This window comes from Gasterosteus aculeatus, chromosome 17, assembly GCF_964276395.1.
Source record: "Gasterosteus aculeatus chromosome 17, fGasAcu3.hap1.1, whole genome shotgun sequence".
Lineage (NCBI taxonomy): Eukaryota > Metazoa > Chordata > Actinopteri > Perciformes > Gasterosteidae > Gasterosteus > Gasterosteus aculeatus.
The window spans coordinates 10188660-10212059 of record NC_135705.1 but is presented as its reverse complement, the minus strand read 5'-3'; the positions used below and the strand labels follow the sequence as shown (position 1 = coordinate 10212059).

Here is a 23400-nt window from a genome sequence, read left to right as displayed (position 1 = left end):
AATGAAGAGAATATGTTGATAGCCGACTCATCTGCTGGAGGAAGAATTAAACAAAGTAAACAACACCTTCTCTGCATTCCTTTAGGTTATGGACTTTATTGACAGGAGAGCAGACAAAGCAGAGAAGATGCATTGAGAGAGAGAGAGAGAGAGAGAGAGATGAGACGCTGGGAGTAGATGCTCTGAGACATTAGCAATGGGTGGTTCCATGTAATTAAACTAATTCAAAATATACAAAGTTAATGTGAAGCTAATGCCTTGGTGACCTCCATTTTGCATTTTAAACGTCTCTTTAATCAAACACGACACAAAGTACAAACCTGTCCAGCATGCAACCCTCAGCTCAGTCAGTGAAATATGAGATGTTGCAGACGTAGCCTGGCGTGTAATACCCACTTCCAAATATGACCGCTTTGTGCGAAAGTGCTCAGTTCAGGAGCCCAGAGAAGCCCAAATACTCAGATCGATACAGGGAACAAATGCTTTGACTCGCACAACCCTGAATGCTCAGGTGAAAGACTTACAGGGCAGAAGAAACTTCCCTGTCCACACTCACAAACTCTGCAAGATCAAATAGAGAAATCACAGTGGTCAAAGCAGCAGGAAGAAGCTTAACATGAATCCCTTATTCCTCTTATTTCTTCCACTCATGTAGATGAAAAAGTGTGTGTGCACCTCTAAAGAGACCCGTACACTAACGCTTCCTATATTTTGATTGATGAGCAATATTTGCCTGTAAGTGGGACATGAATACAGATAGGCGAGGTATGGATCACATGCTATTATGACTAAGGGGGTACCAGTGAGATTGAGAACATTTCTAGCATGTTTCATTGCTATAGCAACAGCCTTTGTACTTACGGAGGGAAGTGGGTGGCGGAAAAAAAAGAGCAAGAGTGAGAGGAGTAACGAAGGGGGGACAACAGAGAGCGGGAGGGAGGGAGAGAGACTTTGCCTTACTCCTCTATCTTGGCGAGGTTCTACTAATCCAGCTCTCTGCCAACCCCAGACCCCGGGGCTTTAGACAGTCAAGGTCACTGAAGAGGAAAAATGAACAACGCCTAGATGTGTTTCTCCATATTCCACATATGAGGGTGATGAAGAGGAGCAGTTCTGACTCACGCAGACAGGGGGAGCCACCACCGTACTCACACCGTGCGCATGTCTGTCCTCCACAAGCCTCCCTCCATCCCAGCAGAAGGATCATGGTGGCTGTGAAATACCCTTGAAGGGTCATGGACAATAATCCTCACTGTGCCCCATTTCAATGCCTATATTTGGCAAAATTTGAAATAGCGTATAGAAAATAGACAACATAATCCTTTTATTCACATACAAGCAGGCGTGCCTTATGTTTTGTATAAAAGGGCTAATGATCTCATTATTGTTCCATTCTGATTTCAAGATGTCATTATATAATTGCCACCATTATATCAGTGGTGCCACTGGAAAAATGGTGGCAATTATAATGACACCAGTATAGCTCAGGACATACATGCAGTGAGAAGGGCACTTAGTTCATATTAAGTTACAATTTAGCTGTCACCACACCATATTAGCATAAGTGTGCAAAGGACAACCTTGAGTCATGAAATTAGACTGTGTGTGTTAAGAGAGAGCGAGAGAGAGAGAGAGAGAGAGAGAGAGAGAGAGAGAGAGAGAGAGAGAGAGAGAGAGAGAGAGAATACTGGCAGAGTGAATATCAAATTAGTTAAAGATTAGATGGTTAAAGCTCCCATTGTTTCATAGAGACTTAAGTTTGCAGTTCCCCCAACACACACACACACACACACACACACACACACACACACACACACACACACAAACTACTGTCATCACATGTCGGTGTCTGACGGCTGCTGAAATCAGTGACGGCTGCTATTTTTAGAACCTGTGAAATTATCGACAACACACAAATCATGATGAAATACAATATGAACTCATGTTTGTGTCTGTAAGGGTTTTCACACACACACACACACACACACACATACACACTCACTCACTCTCTCACCCACAACATACACGCGGGGAATCAAACAGATGTTATGTTAGTGGTTACTGGCCTCTATCCACTAATGTCTGGTCAATAGGTTTAAGGGCTGATAAAATATGCTCATTAACCAGCTTCAGTGCTTCAGGGTTCGGGCTGTGCTCCTCAGCTGTACAGCATTCACCAATCGAGCTCCAGGCTGGATATTCTCCATCCTTCCACTCATTCCTTACCAGATTGTCAGTTCACAAACCTGGAACTAATGCTGCGGTGAAAACACTCCTTAATCTTTGACCACGTTGTTACAGATGCTGCTGTGGCTGAATGGGATCAAATCGCTGCTGGAAGGTCACAACATCTTGTTGCACGCTTTGCCAGTGAGGTGGAGCCTCTTGGAGCAGACTTCTAATGCTGACAGCAGAGCCCTGTCTTTGCCCCTCACCTGAACAATTTGTATTATTACTATAGTAAGTATTTTCCACTTGTTTATCTCTTCAGCCACAATTACTGACAGCATGTTGGGATCTTGTACTTGCTACCGTGGGCATAATTTGTTGCTGCAAACACGTGTAAGCGCGCAGATAAGGTGCTGACTGCGATTACTCTTGAAATGAAGTCGGGTAAAGAAAGATGGCGAGGTGACGGCGAGGCTGCGTGGGGCCTGTTGGAGTGTGATGAGGTGGATGTGGAGTCGGCGTGTCTCCCACGGGGGGGAAAATCCACCGAGAGCAGAGAGCATGGGAAAACCAAGCGGGGGTGGAGTCGTGGCCAACAGGCAGAAAATCCTCTCATTAATGCAATCTGCTGATGAAATTAGAACATCTTGAACAGTCACACACATACACACCTAACAATTTCTAGTCTCCTAATCTTCTCCATTAATTATGACAAATCATGAGGTAAATTTACAATACTAGAAATATTGAATTCATTGTGACAAAGTTTGTTTTATCTTGTTAATGGTCATTTTTTAACATGTACGTTCATTAAAAACAATTCATAGCCACAGTCAGAGAATTCACCAGACTTGTCTTTAGTCAAACTTATGGTTTATTAGAAAGGTCTTTTAAAATGTTCCATAACACTACGGGAACAGAATAGTTTGCGACACACAAAAACACGCTGTTCCGTCTTCAATACACAGAATAAAAATACCTTTAAAAATAGCACCTTTTCTATGGCAGGTAAACATGCAGTCAGAAACATGACTTCCCCCAAACGGTAAAATACAATATGTACAAAATATTAGTAGAATATGGTCCTCGATTCTTCATATGTAATACAAACTATATGGCTGGGATTGAATCCAGCCCCCCGCATGAAGGATGAGCGGCTTTGAAGGTGACTGACTGATAAAACTATCTCCATAATAATAACACAGTACAGTTGTGCTTGCAAAGTGTAAGCAGCAATTTCAGGCATCCGTGGCTCCTGAAGTAAAAGTCGTTCATTCTCTGCAGATGGTATTGAGTGACTTGAAGGTACAGTATTTTCAAGGCTTTCGTGAAAATATCCTTATTAAACTTGTATTTGATTTAAAGTTCAAGATCAAAGAACAAAAAAAATTTAAACTCCCGAGGAGCACTGCAGTAAAAACATTCACTGGGTGTTGTAAGGACGTACCGTATAATGGAAATTACAGCCTTAGCGTTGTGGTCTTTTACTAAGCAGTCACGTCTGAAGGAATTAACTTGAAGGGTTTGTCTCATTCACCAGAATGGGACAGACGTGAGCTCACGGTGACCATTGCTCTCCACAATGGAATAAGTTCATCTTTGAGGCCAGGTTGAGTTTTGTGCCTGAGATTGGGGTCCTATAAAATGTGCACCCTTTGAAGAGGTATAACAAAGTGCTCATAATGATCAACCAATGGAAGACATCGTTCTAGAAGTGTGGAAAGAGTATTTTCAAACTAATGAGCAGCACCTATGATGACAGAATACACGATCACTTCCAAACTGAGAGATGTTTCTTTTCAGTTTTCTGATATTAAGTGAAGTGACAGATCCATGGAAACGCAAATAATGACTGAACTATACTACCAACTGCAGCCCTAGAATGACCTACAAGTTCAAACAAACAAAGAATTTTAAAATATCAGCATTTCCGTAAGGCTTTTGCACTACACTGTCGCATGAGTCAAACAATTTGTTTTGCATCCTTTTTGTATACAGACGTACCGTTAGTTGTTCTGTGTGCAGCATGAAACAGACTGAAGGTACTGATGTGTCCACTGAAATAATGTTCAAATGTACTGCTGCACAAAAATGTACTAACAATAACAACCAAAATAATACTATTGTGTCTTTGCGTGGTTTTGAGAACATGAAGCAAGGAAGCACTGTGGAATGCCCTCTTCTACAGAGACAATAAATAAACAAAAATAGATCTTGAACATTTGACAAAATAATGATGTGGAGAACTTGTCCTGGATCATCGGGCTGTCTTCAAGGGACGAGGACCTGCACAAGAGATGCCTCTTTAGCCTGAATACATTCAATACTGACAATTCTGTGAGTGTGTCTGTTTGTGTACCTTCAGCCTCCCCGAGGCAGAGCTCCTCGCACTCCTCCAGGTGGAGGAAGCGGTTGTCGTTTCCTTCGCATCCACTGTAGATGAAGGGCCTGCAGGCCTGAACCTGACTGTTAAAGTACCAGCGCAGAGTGTATCGTCCACAGTTCCCCTCCTCCATGGGAAGAAGGCACACGTCAGCTGGAGCTGCAGAACACACACACACACATTATGGGTGTGCACCGGGAGACAGAAAGACGCATGCACACTAAGAAAAGGGCAAATCAGGCAAAGAGGAGCAGAGGCAAAAGCAGTAATAAAGAGCAGCGGGGGACCCAAAACAAGCATTCCTGACCGCTGAGAAAAAAAAATCAAAAATCAAACAAACCGGTTTGATAATTTGACACATTCTGCAAATCATTAGCACTGATACATTATTTGTTGTTTTTGTGTGTGTTATTTTACTGAATGCATTTATGTCTTTAAGTCGAGAGCAAAACAGCAGACGCAGCCTGGGACAAGCAGAGGGGATCAGACACCAGGCAAGCAGGCCGGCAAAATGATTCCTTGATAAATCCCAGTACGGGACAACAGCACATGAGCTGGTTTACCTTCCCCTTTGACTCTTCTCTTGACTCTGACTGATTTGGACTTGACCGCTTTCAGAGGTGTAGCTTTGGCTGCTTTTTGACCATCAGCTCTTTTGTTAACAACAGCTTTGGCTGATTTGTTTGGTGCAACTGTGACTTTTTTGTCAGTTTCACCCTTGACAACCTCACCTGCACACACACACACACACACACACAGACACACAGCATGGACACGTTCAGTATGAATAGAAAAAAATACATTAATGTCATAAAGAGTTTAAAGTCTCCTTATCGTAATCCAAGTTAATATCAACAAAGTCTCTAAATGTCATGAAATGAGCACAAGTGAAATACACACTTAATATGGGACACGCTCTTCCTGCACGAATTGGATTATGTGCTGATTGAATAAACCCAAAAATGGCACATAGAAAGAAATTTGACACGCCATCTTCTGCTTATTACAGCAGATAACAGATAACTTTGGAGCATGCGAATAAATATTGTTAATGTTTGGATCATTATAATTAAAAGGGGATTACAGGTATTAGACAACAATGTATTCTCGTTCTTTTGACCTTGTTCTCTTGTTTGAATATTAATGAGATAGACGTAATGTCATAAGTAGTGCAACAAAGGTTGCTGGAGGTCGGATGTATGTACCCACCTTCCTCTCAAAACCCATTTGTCCACTGTGTTCTTGTAACGTTCGATTAAAAATCAACCTGTGGAGATTTGAACCACTTGGGTGTTTTCTTTTACGGTTTCAATTAGCTTTTTCAGTTGTCTCCCCATCATGTAGGTGTATCCTGTACGCTTACAGGGACACACTTTTATTAAAAAGAAGGAAAGTTCAATGGTTTATTCTTTGCAGGTCGTACAGAGTGCAGGCGGTCTGCATGAGAAGGAACCTCTCTTGCTTATCAAGGGCAATCAAACATCTGTTCCCCCATTCATCTACTTCCTCGTGGAGGAGACGACCTAATTAACAAAAATGTGCTAATCAACATAAGAGGGTCCCCCCTCCCGACCATGTCTGACTTTTAATCATATTTTAGGAGGCCTAAACCTTTAGTGTTATCACAGGTGAAAACAAAGGTTCTCAGAGGAAAATCTGGCATTCACAAACAGGATGACAAATATTTATATAGATAATAGATTATATAGTATAGAACAAAAGTTGCCATCACAAAACCAATGTTTGATTTCAAATGATTTTATGAATAAGCTTTGCAAATGTAATCAAGTAGAAAAGAGTTATTCTCCTTTTTCAGGTGTCAAGCCGCCAGTGCTTCTTTAAAACCGCTCGTCCGATAGACGCTTATTAAAACACGCCACGGGGTACCTCACGTCTTCAAAGTGCTATCGGACACAGCGTGAACACACAGTACCATCGCTCTGGTTGGCAGCGGGAGGGAAGTAGAGCAGCTCGTCCGAGGGGTCGTCCAGGGCCTCGATGGAGTAGATGTGCTCGTAGTCGGGGTCGTTGGTGTTCACCACCACACGCAGCTCACGGCCTGAGAGACATGCAACATCAAACAGTTCAGACATCCTTCACCTGCGCCTGAGGATCGCCACGCTTCAGGTAAATGGAAGGTTCTGGAACATATTCACCGCTCCAGGAGCCTCTAAATACGGGTTAGAATAGTGAGCGAGGCTATACACTACCATTTGCATTGGCCTGGCTGAGCCTTTGGTAACACGGCATAAACATAAATGGAGGCCTCTGTTTTCTTAATGAGAAAACCACCCAGCTCTCCAGAACCAGCGCCACCAAATTAGACCTGTTTGTTAGGGACGGACACGCAGACAGACGGACACGCAGATCGAGGCGGTCAGGCAGAGAGACGGACGGACACACTCACCCTCCTCACCCTTCACGACCAGTTGTTGCTCTGGTGCAGGCCGAGCCCTGACCGGGGGATTGGAACGAGTTACGGGGCCTGAACCTGAGAGAGCCAGATAGGACGGGGAGCAGCGAACAGGGACACCGAGGGAGCGGGGACAGGATTTAGAGAGCGAGAGGTACCAGCTAAGCGTTAACATGATGGAAAACACAGATTGACAGAACATTCTGGTAGTAAAACCTTCCGACAGATGAGCCAAAAAAAAGCCAAAGCACCACAAAAATCATTCCACCGTTCCAGCATTCACACCAGCTGAAAGGATTTACAGTTTTTGCAGGACTGGTCACCAAGAGGCAATCTTCCAAAGACTGATTGTAATCCTTTACCGACTCAAGTCGCTTGCTGATTGAACTCGTGTCTCGAGTCAAATCAGATTCAACTAAAGACAGCAGCAGAGAACCATCACTCATTTGTATGTTAATGAAAGATGTATAAACAACTACTTGAAAATACTTGAAAATAAATTATACACAAGGGACATGTTTTGGCCTTATTATCAGCAACACTGCATATTTAGTGAGTGCTGCTTGACAACTCTAATGAAGTATTGCATTGATTAACATTTGACAAGTTAAAAATTGGGGAAAGTTAATCATCTAATTGTCTTCAAATGAATTCCTTTTTAAAATGTTTAATGCTATTCCTTCGCGGTGATTGGAGAAAGTATGCCATCTAAAGTTCACATATCATACAATATAACAACGTTATTTTTGTGTGAATGATGTTAAATGATCATTTAAAGCACACACACACCCCTAATGAGTGAAATTGCACTTAGATACATTCTAATAAACATATACGCAACTGACGCATCTCAGTCCGTCTATGTCTCACTCCAGACTGTGCGGCAGTATTTGTGGTGCCGCTGTGACTCATGTGACGTCACAGCCCTTCTGTCCACCCTTCTCCCCACTACTGCAGCCGGACGGCTCACTCACCTCCACACGCTGAGGATCGGACAGATGGACAGGCAGGAAGCAGAAACAGAGGGAAGCAAAAAAAGGTCAGCTTCAAAAGCCGTGACATTCTTGTACTTCTCCGCAATTTCCTTTTTATCCTACTTTCAAAGAGTTTAGCTGCAGCTGTGACTCATATCTGAAGTTCAACTTGGGGACAACTGTGCTATAAATTAGCAATGCAAGATGAAAGACTCACCACAGTGCTGACTCATCTCTGAGCGAACATACTCTCTGACCTCATACTCCTGAACTCGAAACAACGAGGGGGGAACAAAGAAAAACCAAAAAACAACACACTTACAAACACAGCCCGAAAATCCGATCAGTGTAAAGTGTGTGTGTGTGTGACGTGTGATGTCCACATCCTTCAAATCGAAGCCCGCGGTAAGGCTCGAGCACTGACCGTCATGCCTGGCTCTCCTCTGTCTCCCTTGGCTCCATCTGGTCCCAGATCTCCCTGCAATATGGACACGTATTAGGACACAAAACCCGCTGAGAGGCTTGCAGCACATTAATTCATTAAGCTGAGAACAGGTGCAGCAGACAAACTAAATGGAAAGTCAAAACAAAAGATTGACAATTTGGACTTTTTACAGATCCGTTAAAAAAAGATTTCTCAGACTCAACATTCTTTGGGACTTAATTGGACCAAAAATTCAAATAAAGCTAAGAAACGTTAACAAAAGGAACCAGTTTGGGTTCATACGAATTCAGCAATGAAACACTTTTCATTTGGCCCACTTGAAAAATAAATACTGAAACTCTGATGGTAAAATTTTGAAATATTTTCGAGGATCTTCAGACTTGACAAGTTGTTTCCTATCAAAGACTATTGCCAAAAAACCCACCAGAAGACGAGTGTGTGAAACTCACCTGATGTCCTCGCTCCCCCGGGATCCCTGGGACACCACGTGGACCGATCAAGGAAGGACCGATTGGACCTCTCTCTCCCTGACGCAGATAAAACCACATTACAGCAACATACAGCACATCTGCAGTCTGCACACCAGTGGAGTAACATAACCTGCATTAGAAGTAACAATCTCTACATACACCATTCATGGAAAGGTGGTATTTTCCTGCAGAGCTTCAGTGAATTGCGGTCTATTCTTCAAATAAGCAAGTACTGTACACCTTAAATCCTCACACAATATGTAACAAGGGGTTTCGATCTGATGCACACGTCAGAGCTACAGTCAATATGACTATAAATATGACTATGCAGTACTGGTCCCAATGTATTTTGTCACAGCATGATTCATTTTGATTAATTTTGTAATGTAAATTGCTTTTCTATCTTATCAACAGATCAGATGTTCAGAGTTTCTTTCAGCTTACACCAAAGCAAAAATATTGTTTTTGGAAAATAATGGAAATGGGTGACTAAAGGGATCGTCTCAGTTTTTAATAGCGCGCCCATCAAAGAGACTAGATATGGCCCCGCTCTCTTTCACCAGCTTTCTTTCTTTGTTTGATGATTATTCGGAAGACAAGCCAGAAGGGCCCATCAAACTGTCAATCATTATGATGAAGAAATACAGAGAAATCAAACCAAACGAGAAACAGGAGAACAAACTAAGGAGAAAAACAAAAGTCTGTTATTTTAATAGAAGTCTTAAATGCTATTCCTAGGGTGCCAACTCTCAAAAACAAAAAAGTTGATTTTTGTTGCCACTCGCACATCTTTTTGTGTTATTTTGTGCACTCACAGTTGAGCAAATTAGCCGTTATTCTTGCTTTCATTCATTCCTCGACTGCCATGAAATGTGTGCACACTCATACTGGATGGTGCTCCCATTAGCCGGTGTAACAAAGGCTTGTTGAATTGTCATTACATCCTATCTTGTCTCTTTAAAAGACATCTGCCTCTATAAAGTGGAAAGCTGCAGAATTAGCCACTATCTAGCCAAAACAGGAATTGTCACCTTCTGTCCCTGGAGCCCCTCTGGGCCTTTAGCACCAGCTGGTCCCTGAGTCCCACTCAGGCCCGGGGCCCCATCCACTCCTCTGGGTCCAGGAGGACCAGGCACGCCAGAAGGACCCTACGTGAAGCACAGAGACAGTTAATTATGAGTCGAACGGTGTCCTGGTTGTACCTCTGAGGATAGGCCGCGTTGCCTTCCTGGTAATACTTACTGCACACAATATAGAGATTAGGTACGGCATGTAAGCTGACGCCGAACGGCTTAGTTAGACACTCACCCGTTCACCTTTCTCTCCCTGAGCTCCCTTGGGTCCCGCCAGGCCGTCAAATCCGCGGTCGCCCTAACCAGGCAAAGAAAACACTTTGCATTGGACACATGTATAGTTAGTGAGTTAAAGAAAAGTTCAACAGCAATTACCTTGGGACCGAATAGTCCCTCTTTTCCAGGTGTCCCTGGGGCCCCAGAAGGTCCGAGTTCCCCCTGGAAAACACACAGCGCACGTCTGCAAAGAAATCTCAAGAGCACACAGAGGCCTCTACTGTAACACGTCTGTTTGAAGTGACTCATACCTGATCACCTTTTCTTCCTGGTAAGCCGGATCGCCCATGAATACCAGCGTCGCCCTGAAACAGAAAGACTCAATTCAATTTCTAAAGTAAATGACTCATACTCACGTCTGACTTATTAAAAAGGTAGTTATTCAAGAAGCTTTCATCTTTTGATTTGACTGTCCCTGTGGACAAAAGCACCTCCTTCCGCTGGAGTTTTGACTGCAGGACGAAGGCGTCTGTAAAGCGGATCTGTGGAAGACGGGCTGGACGCTAAACGTCTGAGCTAAACGGGTTTCTGCTTAACGTCTGTGGTGTAAATTGTTTCGTCTGGTTTCACGGGTGAATGAGGCCGAATAACAGCATTGAAAAATAACATATTACCACAGGTAGGGGGGAACCAATCCGAATGATTCAGTCCACATATTGATATATACAGAAACTTTGTGTGACTTCCCATAACTGCTACCAATCAAACTCCAGTATTTCATATAATAAGCTGTTTGCTTTACTCTATGCTCAGTGACTGAGGTCATTAGAATTTATGAATGGATCATTATTATTCATCTACTGAATTGTTATTTATTACAACGACAATATGCAAGATAAGATCTGTCACCTAAACCTGATCCATCTATTTGAGTCAGAATACTGATCTCTGTCATTGGTTTATTGCTGTATCTATAATCCCTACACATAATAAAGAGAGTCTTACACACCACAAGCCATTAGCTTCTTGGTTCACTATTGGGACACAATAAATGCCTTGTATCAAACTTCCATTGGGTGTAAAATCACCACCATTGAATTTATTCATCCTCTCCTCTTTCTTCTCCCAAATCAAATGTTCTCGGTCTGTCTTCACCCCACCTTGTCTCCTTTTTGTCCATCATTTCCACAAGCACCCTTGGGTCCTCGGTCACCCTGGAAACACATAAGTTCATCATTGACAAAGAGACAAGAGGCTCCAGACCAGTCGGAAAGAGAGGCCTCCCATTGGGCCACGGCAAACACACACAGACACGCACAGACACACACACACACACACACACACACACACACACACACACACACACACACACACACACACACACAGACACACAGACACACACACACACGCACGCACACACACACACACACACACAGACACACAGACGCACACACAGACACACACACACACACAGTGAACATAACCCAGCTTGTCCAGCTACTTTAAAACAGCACGAATATGACAGATCCTGATAGTGGAAGTTGTCTCATACCGCTGTGCCACATCCACATGTTCATTTGATAGCACTTTATTCTGTAGATACAGATGTTGTCGTGTTCTCCCAAGATGTTCGGTCTAACGTTACAATCACTGTACTATGCGAAGAAGTATGTTGGTGTGCAATGTGCACACTATCATTCTAATAGTTTGCAAAATGTTTATGTTTTTAGAAAGACAGCGAGCTGAGATGATCAATTTCAGTCTCAGCTGATGAAACAGCTGACATATGTGACATACAATTTGGCCAATCAGCCTCTTTAAATAGACCCAGCCCGGGGCAACACTGGTTTTGACCCAAGCTTGCGGGTTCTCGTCAAAGCTAGTACAGACAGGCAGATGACATTCTAAAGTAAAGATTAAAGAGCATGGATCGTATCCCCCTTTCAAGCAGAGGAGACAACTGACATAAATACTGTACATATTATATCACACAGATTATTATTGGTTAATTTTGTCAATTTTCATTAAATCAACCTGGGTGGGGTATTTGCTGAAATTCGATTGCCCTGCATAGAACATTTTCCACCAGCTGCCGCTGGTTGTGTTTGTTGGATGCCTTCTGTCTGTACTTTCTCCAGCTATAAACCGGTTTAAAATAGATATTTTTCTCAATAAGAGATAACCTAGTAAAGCTTATCATAATGAAAAAAAGAAATCTAGCTTGCCCCAACACACCTTGGATTGGTTCAGTAATTCAAATATGATTAAAATGAATAAATGAAGTGAAAGAACAATGGGACTTCATTCCTTCAGAATGAGCTAACCCTGCTATTAATACTCCTAATAACAGGGTGAAAGCAACGATTCTACATGGATATCTTAAATTGAATCCTCTGCAATTATATCAATGTTATGCCAGTATTGATTTGTGACCGTCATCATCGTCTGAAGAGATGCTTGAAGGTTGAAACCACACAGTATCTCAAGCACACAACTCAAAGAAAATACCTTGATTCCTCTCATTCCTACAACACCGAGCTCTCCCTTCTCCCCCCGCAGCCCTGGCATCCCGTCTTTTCCTCGTAAACCCTGGGAGAGAAAATGAGAAAACATCCCTCAGGCTGTCCACCAAGGAGATAAAACCACACACTGAAAATACAAAATATATATTTGGATGGGAATAAAACAACAGACCGATTCACCAGGTACTCCAGGTTGGCCGGCTTCTCCCTGCAGGTAGATGCCATAATTATAGGGATTGAAGCAGAATCATTAAGTCTACTGAAAACTGACTAGATTTGATATTCATTCTCATGCTGATTTAATCACGACAACCCTCCATGCTCAGCGTTACTCGCCTTTTGTCCACCAGGGCCACGGGCCCCTGGGAATCCAATGGATCCTCTTTCTCCAGGCTCCCCCTGCAGACCCTGATATCAAAATGCACACACACACACACACATACATACACACACACACACACACACACACACACACACACACACACACAGATTTATGCATATCGATAATTTGTAAAGGTACTATGGTGGCCTCCTTGTAATGGCAACATAAGGATATTGTGTAAATGTCATCTTTTCCTTGTTGCATTATACTTCGATGAATAATTTCAGCTAAATCAATCGATGTGCCTGCTGACCAGAAAATCATCATTGGTAACCACAGTCAAATACATTCAGAAGACAAACACATTTACCTGCTCCCCTCCAGGGCCTTCTTGACCTTTTACACCTTTTTCTCCCTGCACGCCTTTGGGTCCCCTGTCACTCTAAAATGAAACAATAGTGAGATCCACAACAAGAAAACTCAAACACACCCACTGTAATAACAAACAAGAGTATCTCATATTGGAAACGCATAATGGGGTTCACTGACTGTTTCTCCTTTAGCGCCCTTTTCTCCAGCAGGTCCTCCAACCAGCACCGTGTCCCCCTGTGAGTGTAAGTTCAGCTGTAAACATCTGGCTTCTCCCCAAAGCCGAAACATCAACAAACAATGTGTCATCCTGTAACCTTAACCGGCGTCACTTTCAGTATCGTAGCTCATTAACAATGTGCGTATTCATATCTCAAGAGAGACAAAACAGACACGCTGTGTCTCTTTAGAATATATTTTATTTCTTTATCTATTTTTGTGTCAGAAAGAGAAAGACAGCGCACTGATGGAGGCTATTTGATAATAAAATGCTCACACCTTCTCTCCTTTGTCACCTTGCAGTCCAATGTCCCCCTAAAAAAAGACATTTCATTCAGCCATGTCAATTTCATTTACCAATTTACATGAGCAAAAGACTCAGGCAGCCATGATGACACAAAGAAAGGGGAAAAGGTCTGGTAGTATTCACCTTCTCTCCCCGACCGCCACGATTCCCCGGAGGACCCTGATCACACAAACACACACACACATTATATCGGTCCTATATATACACATTATATACCTGGCCACACTGAAACCTTGGTCAGACAACATAACTGAAATCCCGCAAAATGTCATGACCCCTCCGGCGGTATAGTTTAAAGGGTGAGTACAGGTTGAGGTTGTTTTAAAATGATGGGTGCTGCAACACTAAACGAACATGCGAACACATCAATTTTACAATCTAATAAACTGTGTCCTTGTCAAGAACAGCTCTTCTATAGTAACAATAAAGATTCCTTTCTGAATGTTCCCCTTCATGTCTGCATACCTACAGGCTCCTGATGAATTAAGCATTCTGCAAAGCTTGAAGCTTTTGTTTATTGTAGAAAGCACTGGCAGGGCACCACAGAGTGTTTCATCCACAGTGACGCCACCGGCTCCTTTCTGAAAAGTGTGCAACAGGAAGCACCAGGAGCTGTGCTCTGAAAATAGATGCTGGGTGCAAAGCTTTTGGGGTCGGTGGCCAATTCTCTCTCCTCATTTAGAATGATTGAAAAGAGATTATATTGACACTGCCATAATGGAGAGGCTTTGTTCGGTGTATGTCATGTTACTGAGGGACGTATTAAAAAAAGGTATCAGCCTGTATTTACCGTCGGCCCTCTCTCCCCGTCCAAGCCGGCGCGGCCCTCCTCTCCCTAAGACGTGATGGACAGAAAGAGCATGCAAGCACACCAGTTTATATAACCCAGATTCATATTCAATGTATCGTCAGTGAAACACTGATGTCACCGTTGTCTTACTCTCAGCCCTGGTTCTCCTCTCTCTCCTCTGGGACCGGGGCCTCCGATGCCGACCTCCCCCTGGCAACAGAAGTAACATGTACACCCGTCAAAAAAAAGATCCATCATCATTTAAGTAGGGAGACAGAAATGGGTGTCGCTTGGATAGTCACCTTGTCCCCTTTGAACCCGTTGGTACCAGGAGAGCCCTATAAAGTAGTAAATCATATCATAATTCATCACTCGTTTGTTTGTGTTCATTTCCCTTTTCACTCTCAAACTTTGAACTTTTTTTAAATAACATTTTGACGTAGTAAACGGAAAAAGCATCTAAACTCACTGCCTGTCCAGGAGGACCAGCGGGTCCAGGGGGTCCGACATTTCCTGCACGGCCCGCAAATCCCTGGAGACCCTGAAATGACCTCAGTAATTTAAAACCAATCACAGATATTAAGGAGAAGCATACAGTGCAGCGTAATTAGCGGCTGCACCAACCCTCTCCCCCGGTGGTCCAGGAGGTCCTTGTTGTCCAGTTTCTCCTCTCAGGCCAGGCTGCCCAGCATTGCCAGGCTTCCCCTGAAGCCCGGGAGGACCAGCTGGACCAGGAAGGCCTTGATCCCCCTGAAGTTGAGTCAGTGTTAGAATATGACCTTTCTCACACCTGATAGATCACACTTAGATGACTGATTAGAGAGGCAAAGAAATGCTGTAGATCACCCGACGGTTTACCACATGCTGTTACTCACCTTCAAGCCTTGAGGCCCAACCTGACCAGGAGGACCTGACTGTCCGATGCCTTTCTCTCCCTGCAAAGCACATATTGTCTCAACTGTCACTTGGATTGGATTTTAGGCAAATTACTAAAAACACATGACAGTAGCTTACCTTATCTCCCTTTGGCCCCGGAGATCCCTGTGACCCCTGCATGGAAGGCAAAGGTTATGTTTGACAATATCAGGTATTGGTACCATATCAATAAACCATCGCTTTTTAAAATAATAATATTAATAATTAAATTAGAATAATCTGTAGCCGTTAATGACTATGCAGGTTGTCATTACACTTAACCTTGTTAACCTTAGGGAACACAAATAATCAAATAGAGGAGATTAGTCACAATTAAAAGTGACACTTTCATGTAAGAGGGCCAGAGACTTTAATAACACTGCTGTAGAAAAATGGTTGACCAAGGTCAGATTAAATAACTGGACTGACCTTAAAGAGAAACAATTTGGAATAAAGATTCCTTACTTCAAATATGAGGCAAAGTATGCATATATTTACCAGCATGATTATACATTTCCTGCACGCTTTAAAAAAAATGTCTGCATAACAGAAATGTCAAACCACAAAAAACATTTAATGAGGATGTGATTACATAACTACGACTATGAAGATGTCCAATTTGGAGCTGATTTTTGCCGCTGATTAGCGCAACAGTCACGGGTTAAAGCAACCTTCACTAATATATGAAAGCTTCAGACCTTTGGGAACAATTCAAAGATATATGCAAAGAACAGAAACAAACAGTGGAAGCAGCGTGAAAGCTGGTCTCTCACATCTTCTCCTGGCTCTCCTGGTTCCCCATCCACTCCCTGTGGAGACAGATAACCTGATGTGAAAATGTTATCTTCACTATGAATATGTGTTTCCCTGCATCATTATAGCACTCACTCTCTCTCCCTTGTTGGCAGCAGCTCCCTTGTCTCCCCTGTTACCCTGAAAGACGGCAGTTACGTTACAGGTCCACTACACTAAGACTTAGCCCTGGATGCTTTTAGACGGACTCACCTTTTCTCCAGGTAGACCTCGCTCTCCAGTTGTGCCTGGGAGTGTTTGACCACTAAGACCCTGCATTGATCACAACCAGGAAAGTGATGTGTTATCTGCCTTCAGTTACTGCTTTTTCATTAATAAACTTTTAATAATTCCATTTCTGGAGTACGCCGCATTACCTGAGTATGTAACAGAATGAAAGAAAGGTTCAAGTAGCCACTTTGTCATTCGGGCCATTAACGGTGACTCACCCGCTCTCCTTTGAGTCCAGGGGGTCCAGCCACAGACTGTAACAGAAAATGGAGAAAATAATATAAATTACCTGCACAGCATAGTATTACATTAGCCATTAGGAGCTTTTATGTCCTTAATGTCTCAAAGTACAGATAAATGCACAACTCCTACAGCTGAAAAATTGCACTTCACCGCAGTCTGAGTTTGTCAACCCACACTTTTCTTCTCTTTAGGAGGCAACAGTCTTTCAACAACGTATTCAAGATAAAAAAGGATAGTATATAATAATATACCTATTCAATTGTAATTGACAATGACAAATGTTTTGACTGTTTTTAAAGTCCATTGCGAGTGTTGAGCTGTAAAATGTGATGTCACTTGTCACATGTAAGTGTGTGTGTGAACAAATGGTGGTTGCTGACCAAGCGTTTCTTTGTTACTCATCAAACTAGTGAGCTGACTGACGGGGTCACCGTGGCTCTGTCCAGGGTGCTGAACCTGTGGTTTATAAACATGGGCTTTGGACGCGTAACTCAACAGCTAAAGCTTCTCTAAACATCGGCAAATGGAAATAACATTGCTAACTGTTGCACATCTGTACAAGTGAGTCGCTGGTATTTCTATTGCCTTTCTAAATGCTTAGAAAAGTACCAAAAAAAGGAGAATGGAATGGAGTAAAAAGCAAGAAATTGTATGTGAGAATACATTCTATCATGACATTTGGCAGCAATCCTGATAGACTAAAGTGTTGCATTATAATAATCTTCCCTCAAGGCTAAAATGTTTAAATTGCTCTGTATTCGGAGACGGGGAATCTGCACCACAGCAACAGCATATTGCCCAGATACAGTGCAATTTATTTTACAAGATAAGGTTGGATGCACTCAAAGACAAGTGATGGTTTGGTAGTAGTTTATTTGATAAAAACTTGATAAAAATAATCTGATTGGTGCCGCCACAGTGCAGTGTCATAATATTGATGTTGTATTGAGCCAAAGGGAAGAACAGAGATGATTTTGGCTCTGTGTTCATGTGATGACTCCTGCAGAGGGAAAGATATGAATGCATCTAACCTTCTCTGTCATTTTACGTCTCACTGAGTTGAAATTTGGCTTAATTGAGATCTTCATCATCGGAATTGGCCCAGATGTATTCATGCTGAGCCAATCCCTATTAACAGATGTCTGCATACATTCAAATACACAGAATTGGCACGCAATTTTATATTTTAGTCAGTGCTATGTCAGTTTCCATGTAAAGGGACAAAATACAGTTGATCAGAAGCCAGACTTTAATGTGGGAGTATATTGTGGTCTTTTGTACATAAAGGGTAATGTTTGTAAATACTAGAGATAAGTATTAAGAACATCCAGTTCACTGATTTGACCTTACACATATTTATTTATTGCACACTATAGTGAATATTAGGATGATGAGTTCTTAGAAGCAGCACGGCACAATATATCCGTCGAGAGTCCTCGCCAGAGGCTTTTTCTTAAGATATATTTAATCCAGACCAGTCTTTGGCACTTGCAAAGTGGCTATCAATAGAACATCTATTTAACAGCCAATTATCCAAAAATGTAGGATTTAGCCGCAATTCACGTTCCTTGGTACCTACCGTGGCCCTTCAGGCCTCCACAGTCGCTTTCCCCATTTAGCTACATTTCTGCAAAAAGACTCAATGGCTGTATCGCAGCAGATAATATGTACATGTGAGGGTAGTCTGAACTAAGAAAAGAATGGCTAAATATATTCCTGACATGTGAAAAATTAGTGATAGAGGTGATAGAGATAGATAGAGATAGAGAATTTTCTCTTTGAATGTCATCTTTTTCTTCCTTAACCAAGCTTAAAATACCAAGAAAACGGAAAAGAATTGTAATAATATCTATCAGATGTGAGAGTAATAATATCTATCAGATGTGAGAGCTCACTCACAGAAAGAAATGCAACTGTTGGTACCATGTACATCAGGCTAAATGAATGAAAACCAAATACTCAGAAAGGCTTTTATTCAGATCTTTTCTCAATTTGCCCAAATAACAAGAGGTAGCACACGATTGTACCATAACACAAAACTAATCATGTCCAATTTAGAGTTTTGTTGCCGACAGCTTTGTTTGCGTATGTAGACACGAAAATGAGAGATGAGATGATGAGAGCAGTGATGAGAGGAGAGATGAGAGCAGTTCATCTGGTGCAACTCCATCAAAGCAAAATGTTCTATTGCTTCATGTTGCTAAGTAGAGTGCAACGTCTGGATTCATTGATTCGTAAACACAATTTCCTTCTTTCCTGTTTGTATTAACGTGAACTACAGGCTACTGACAGATTCCCTCATCGATAGAATCTACCTATTCAGTATTTTTCAGTTTGAGAGCTGTAAGGAGCGCTGGTCTGGTTCCTCTCCCTGCGGCCTCGTGGCTTACACTGCCACAGCCCACCCAGAGGTATCATTATAATATCAGCTTACAGAGACAGCTATCAGCAGCATACAATCAGATAACAGCGGTACTCCCGGGCAACATTGAGTTGTGGACAAATTGCAAGGGACTGTCTCTGAAGCCCCAGACCCAGGTGGTCAAACAACAGCAGCCGCAGAACAGCCCCTGAAGGCCGACTAATAATAGGCATGAGATAGAAACTCTCACGACTGAAAGCTAATAATAATGCTACGGAAATGTTTTTTCCTTTTTCCTCCTTTTTCTTCCCTTCATGCAGAAAATCCTTCTGTAGTTGTGATCACTTGTGATCACACCAAAAAAAAGCCACCACAAAACCGATTTCACGGACTGCCCTTTTAGCTAGAGGCTGCTTGCTGCGTGGTAGCATGTTCTCACCTTCCCCGGAGGGCCGCTGTCTCCCTGCTCCCCCTTTAAGCCGGCGAGGCCTGGAGGTCCGGCAATGCCCTGAGGAAGAAATCACGCAATGATGACGCATAGGAGGAGATCATAAAAACGGTGCACAGTAAACATTGCATAAACAGTCACCTACAGCCATTGGTAGAGTAACACACACACACACACACGCACCTGCTTTCCTGGTAATCCAGGTATTCCTTCTTTGCCAGGCACCCCATCTCTTCCAGGGACTCCTGGTTTACCTGATTCCCCCTTTGGAGCAGCACATACTTCAGCAGGTTTGATGTGTAATCACATGCATGTGCAGTCACATTCACAATGGAGTGCACTGCACAAAGTAGCAAATAATCTATTCATACAGATTCGTACAGTTTTCTTCAATCAACACCACACATCAGTTAACATGGGTCAATAATGGTGTCTATTATATCATTTTTTCATATTACTTGTATAATAGAGAGAACCGTTTCCAGCAAAAAGGAAACCAAGGAAAAGAAAAGAAAGAAAGTCTCTACAGTGTACATGACAGCTCGTTTTTCAGTACAACAAATCATACGTTATGTAACCTGTTTTTTCAAATCATGAACACAAAACACAGCTCAAGTCGCCATTTGTCAGCAAAAGCCTGGTGCACATGTTTTGGCCTTTTTATTTAATTACCTTTCCATTTTCAGTTATGAGTGAAATGCCTCAGGCTAAGATTTTTTTTCTACAATTTTACACTTCCTCTCAGTGCTCACATCACATACTGATCACATACTTACCACCTGGCCCGACAGTCCTGGAGCGCCCTGTGGACCCTGCAGAGGAAAAATAAATGCAGCGGTAAGAGCGAACACAATCTGATACGCACTATGAGATTTTTTTTAGGAATTTCCTGAGAAGACATGAAAGCAGTTTCTCCCTCGGAGAGAAGCAGCGGGGACACTTACTACAGCTCCTGGAGCCCCTATTGGTCCCGGCAGACCTGTGCTCCCCTGGGCCCCGGGAGGACCCTGCCGATAAGAGAAATAAACTAAATAAATGTGCTCTGAACACTCACAGTTTGCCACAGTTTGATTTGGTATTTGGTGTATTTAACCTCAAATACTCAAATATGTAAAATATCACTGGGGTTGTTTCACCTTGACGCCAACGCCTGGATCTCCTTGATTACCCTGTGAGAGACACAACTGTGTTAGGATTTGACCCGGCAAGCACACACGTGCACACTGAGATGTTGCAATTAACTCACCTTCACACCTGGCGGACCTGGAAGCCCGTTGGGACCCATGGGGCCCTGATTGAAACACATAGCGGCAACATTGTGTAACAGCTGCTGTTGAGAGTCTGTGAATGTGTATGCATGCTTCATAATGCCTGTGATACTTACAGTCGGCCCCCTAATTCCAGGCTCTCCGGGGTTTCCCTAGAATTAAAATACAAGTCATGTGCCGTATACTCACATCCTAAAATACTAAAAGAGCACACAGGCCATTTATTTAAATTTTATATTTTGACATCTTAGAAAAGCCTGTGTTTGTCGTGAAAATGAACGAATGCTTCCAGTCAACATGCTACGTTTAATAGCTTCAGCTGTATATTCAACAGACAACTTAATTTCCCAAAATGTCAAACTATTCTGTAAACAACATGGGGTTTCTAACAAGAGTCTCTCTAGGAGACACAAATATACAAACTCATAAAACATCTGGCTGACTCGTAGGACAACATGAACACCAGAATCAACAATGTGGTCGTCTGTGAAGAAACGGTGGTGCGAGAGGGATAAGCACACAGCAGACAGCATCAGGAACAGCTGCATGCACGATAAGCAGACTCAAGCGAACTGACAACAAACTACTTTTTGGAGTCCCAAAAACCCAATTTCGTATCCCCCTCTACTATTGTACACTGGATCCTGGCAAGAGCTTCACCTAAAAATCACTTTCTTTAATCTCCTCCAACAAATATTTGGTGTCTTACATGTTTAAAAATGTATCCTTTGTGTTTGCCATCTATGATGTGGGGACAATTGGTGTTTATTAGCAATCCCTGTATCCCGGATCCCAGAAGGATGTTACCAATAAAGATGCATCCAGATTAAAGGGATGACATTTTCCTGCTAGGTAGATGACAATGTGTGCATCCTCCTGATGGGTGGTTCTCATCTCCTGTTGTTAAACACGGACACATCTTTCAAGCCGTTTCCCGTCTACGCCAAACTCCACTGGCGTCTGAAGCCTTGGTGCCTTTCACATTTGTGTGAACATCAGACACCAGAGGGACGGGTCCCCCCCAGCCCTCCCTCCCTGAAGCAAGCATGCCAGCAAGCAGCAGAGAACCTACCGGTCTGCCTAGAACTCCTGGGAACCCAGGCAGGCCCTGGAGAGGATAAAAGACAGGATGGCGGATGAGGGGGGTGGGGGGGGGGGGGGGTGAAGAGGGGAAACAAACAACAAACAAAAGGAAATGGGCAGGGATAAGACACTTCTGAGGAGCGAGAGGAAGTCAGCGAGTGAGCCGCACAGCTGCTGAAGGTGTCACTCTAAGGACCTACGAAGCCACGGCCCGAGGAGGGGGGGGGGGGGGGGGGGAAGCGAGCCGTGTCAGCCAACCCGGTGGTCCGCTTTGAGGATCAAGCAAAAGAGGAAGCCCCCTTTGCCGGGTCGCTGGCTACTCACTGGTTGGCCACGAGGACCAGCGGGCCCTGTTGGGCCCTGCTCCGACATGGATGGAAGGAAAACACAAAGTTTGAGGCAGTACTTAATACCTCTCCTCCTACATTTACCAGCCGTTTCTGTTTGGGTTTTACGAGATCACAGCAAAGACTATGGGAAGGATAAAGATTGATTATTTTCAAAAAGCTGAGCGGGTGCATTGTGTCTTTCGTACGGACAAATACTCCTATGTTTAAATGCCAGAATACTGTGAATGAATCAATTATCAAGTATTATTATTAGAACAATATTGTAATTCTTGTGAGAAAAAAAGAATACACTTACCAAGTCTGTTGAAAAAAACATGAACTAAATAGTTACACATATGTGCCTAAACAAAGAATGTAATAACAATGAAATAACAAAAAGCAATGCTTATTGATGTATATCCAGTACTTGACACTTACAGGTTTCCCATCCTGACCCGGTTTTCCTGGTTCTCCGGGTGATCCCTAGAATGACAAAACAAAAATGGCATTTTGTACTGTTTTGTCATCAGGAATGTTGCAACAATAAGATCAAAATCAGATTTTCCTGCTTTACTGGACTGTGAATCTATTACAATACTCAGCTCACCTGTGAGCCATCACGTCCTGGTTCTCCAGACTGTCCTCTGTCTCCTTTGTCACCACGAGAGCCTGCAAAACCCTGCAAGACACATTAAATGTAGCTTGTTCTTAAATAGAAACATGTGACAAATGTTTCTCTGTTCTTGTGTAAATCTCACCCGTTCTCCTTGAGCTCCAGGTGCTCCTGCAGCACCGGCTTCTCCCTTCGGTCCCATACCTCCTGGAGGTCCTCTGGTTCCAGGCGTACCAATCAGTACAGAGTCAGCTGATGCTCCCTAAAGTAAATTTACACAATAATACATTTCTTAAAATGATCAAATGATCTCAATTCTATTATCTAAATTATTGTTATGTACCTTTTGACCAGGTGGGCCAGCGATTCCTGTTAGTCCAGTTCTACCCTGAAAAACAGAAGAAACAATTAGTTTCCTCCCACTACCTAGATGTGATGAGCCAA

The 23400-nt window shown here is 42.9% G+C and overlaps 2 protein-coding genes across 2 annotated transcripts in view; both read right to left on the bottom strand.

Moving 5' to 3' along the window:
* Positions 1–3025: 3025 nt before the first annotated feature.
* Positions 3026–7727, bottom strand: LOC144388931 (uncharacterized). The gene is made up of 5 exons (XM_078092082.1): positions 6960–7727; positions 6486–6611; positions 5116–5283; positions 4529–4711; positions 3026–4455 (listed from the first exon to the last, which is right to left on the bottom strand). Exons 1-5 carry the CDS (start codon positions 7165–7167, stop codon positions 4427–4429), a joined length of 714 nt encoding a protein of 237 aa, XP_077948208.1. The 5' UTR covers positions 7168–7727; the 3' UTR covers positions 3026–4426.
* Positions 7728–7795: 68 nt separating this feature from the next.
* The window catches only part of col7a1 (collagen, type VII, alpha 1), a 44991-nt gene continuing 29386 nt past the window's right edge, over positions 7796–23400 (bottom strand). Inside the window, exons 77-116 of the mRNA XM_078091708.1 lie at positions 23300–23344; positions 23102–23218; positions 22951–23022; positions 22782–22826; positions 22004–22039; positions 21048–21083; positions 20910–20954; positions 20800–20832; positions 20608–20670; positions 20440–20475; positions 19847–19927; positions 19655–19723; positions 16829–16864; positions 16593–16652; positions 16476–16520; positions 16361–16396; positions 15687–15722; positions 15548–15607; positions 15297–15422; positions 15142–15213; positions 14975–15010; positions 14823–14882; positions 14673–14717; positions 14006–14041; positions 13855–13890; positions 13537–13593; positions 13358–13429; positions 12979–13073; positions 12926–12935; positions 12838–12873; positions 12652–12732; positions 11304–11357; positions 10455–10508; positions 10303–10365; positions 10163–10225; positions 9886–10002; positions 8834–8911; positions 8364–8417; positions 8157–8205; positions 7796–7948 (exon numbers count right to left, since the gene is read on the bottom strand). Of these exons, the coding sequence (XP_077947834.1) occupies positions 7932–7948; positions 8157–8205; positions 8364–8417; positions 8834–8911; positions 9886–10002; positions 10163–10225; positions 10303–10365; positions 10455–10508; positions 11304–11357; positions 12652–12732; positions 12838–12873; positions 12926–12935; positions 12979–13073; positions 13358–13429; positions 13537–13593; positions 13855–13890; positions 14006–14041; positions 14673–14717; positions 14823–14882; positions 14975–15010; positions 15142–15213; positions 15297–15422; positions 15548–15607; positions 15687–15722; positions 16361–16396; positions 16476–16520; positions 16593–16652; positions 16829–16864; positions 19655–19723; positions 19847–19927; positions 20440–20475; positions 20608–20670; positions 20800–20832; positions 20910–20954; positions 21048–21083; positions 22004–22039; positions 22782–22826; positions 22951–23022; positions 23102–23218; positions 23300–23344 (2262 nt within the window). The 3' untranslated portion in view covers positions 7796–7931. The remainder of the gene's footprint in view (positions 7949–8156; positions 8206–8363; positions 8418–8833; positions 8912–9885; positions 10003–10162; positions 10226–10302; positions 10366–10454; positions 10509–11303; positions 11358–12651; positions 12733–12837; positions 12874–12925; positions 12936–12978; positions 13074–13357; positions 13430–13536; positions 13594–13854; positions 13891–14005; positions 14042–14672; positions 14718–14822; positions 14883–14974; positions 15011–15141; positions 15214–15296; positions 15423–15547; positions 15608–15686; positions 15723–16360; positions 16397–16475; positions 16521–16592; positions 16653–16828; positions 16865–19654; positions 19724–19846; positions 19928–20439; positions 20476–20607; positions 20671–20799; positions 20833–20909; positions 20955–21047; positions 21084–22003; positions 22040–22781; positions 22827–22950; positions 23023–23101; positions 23219–23299; positions 23345–23400) is intronic.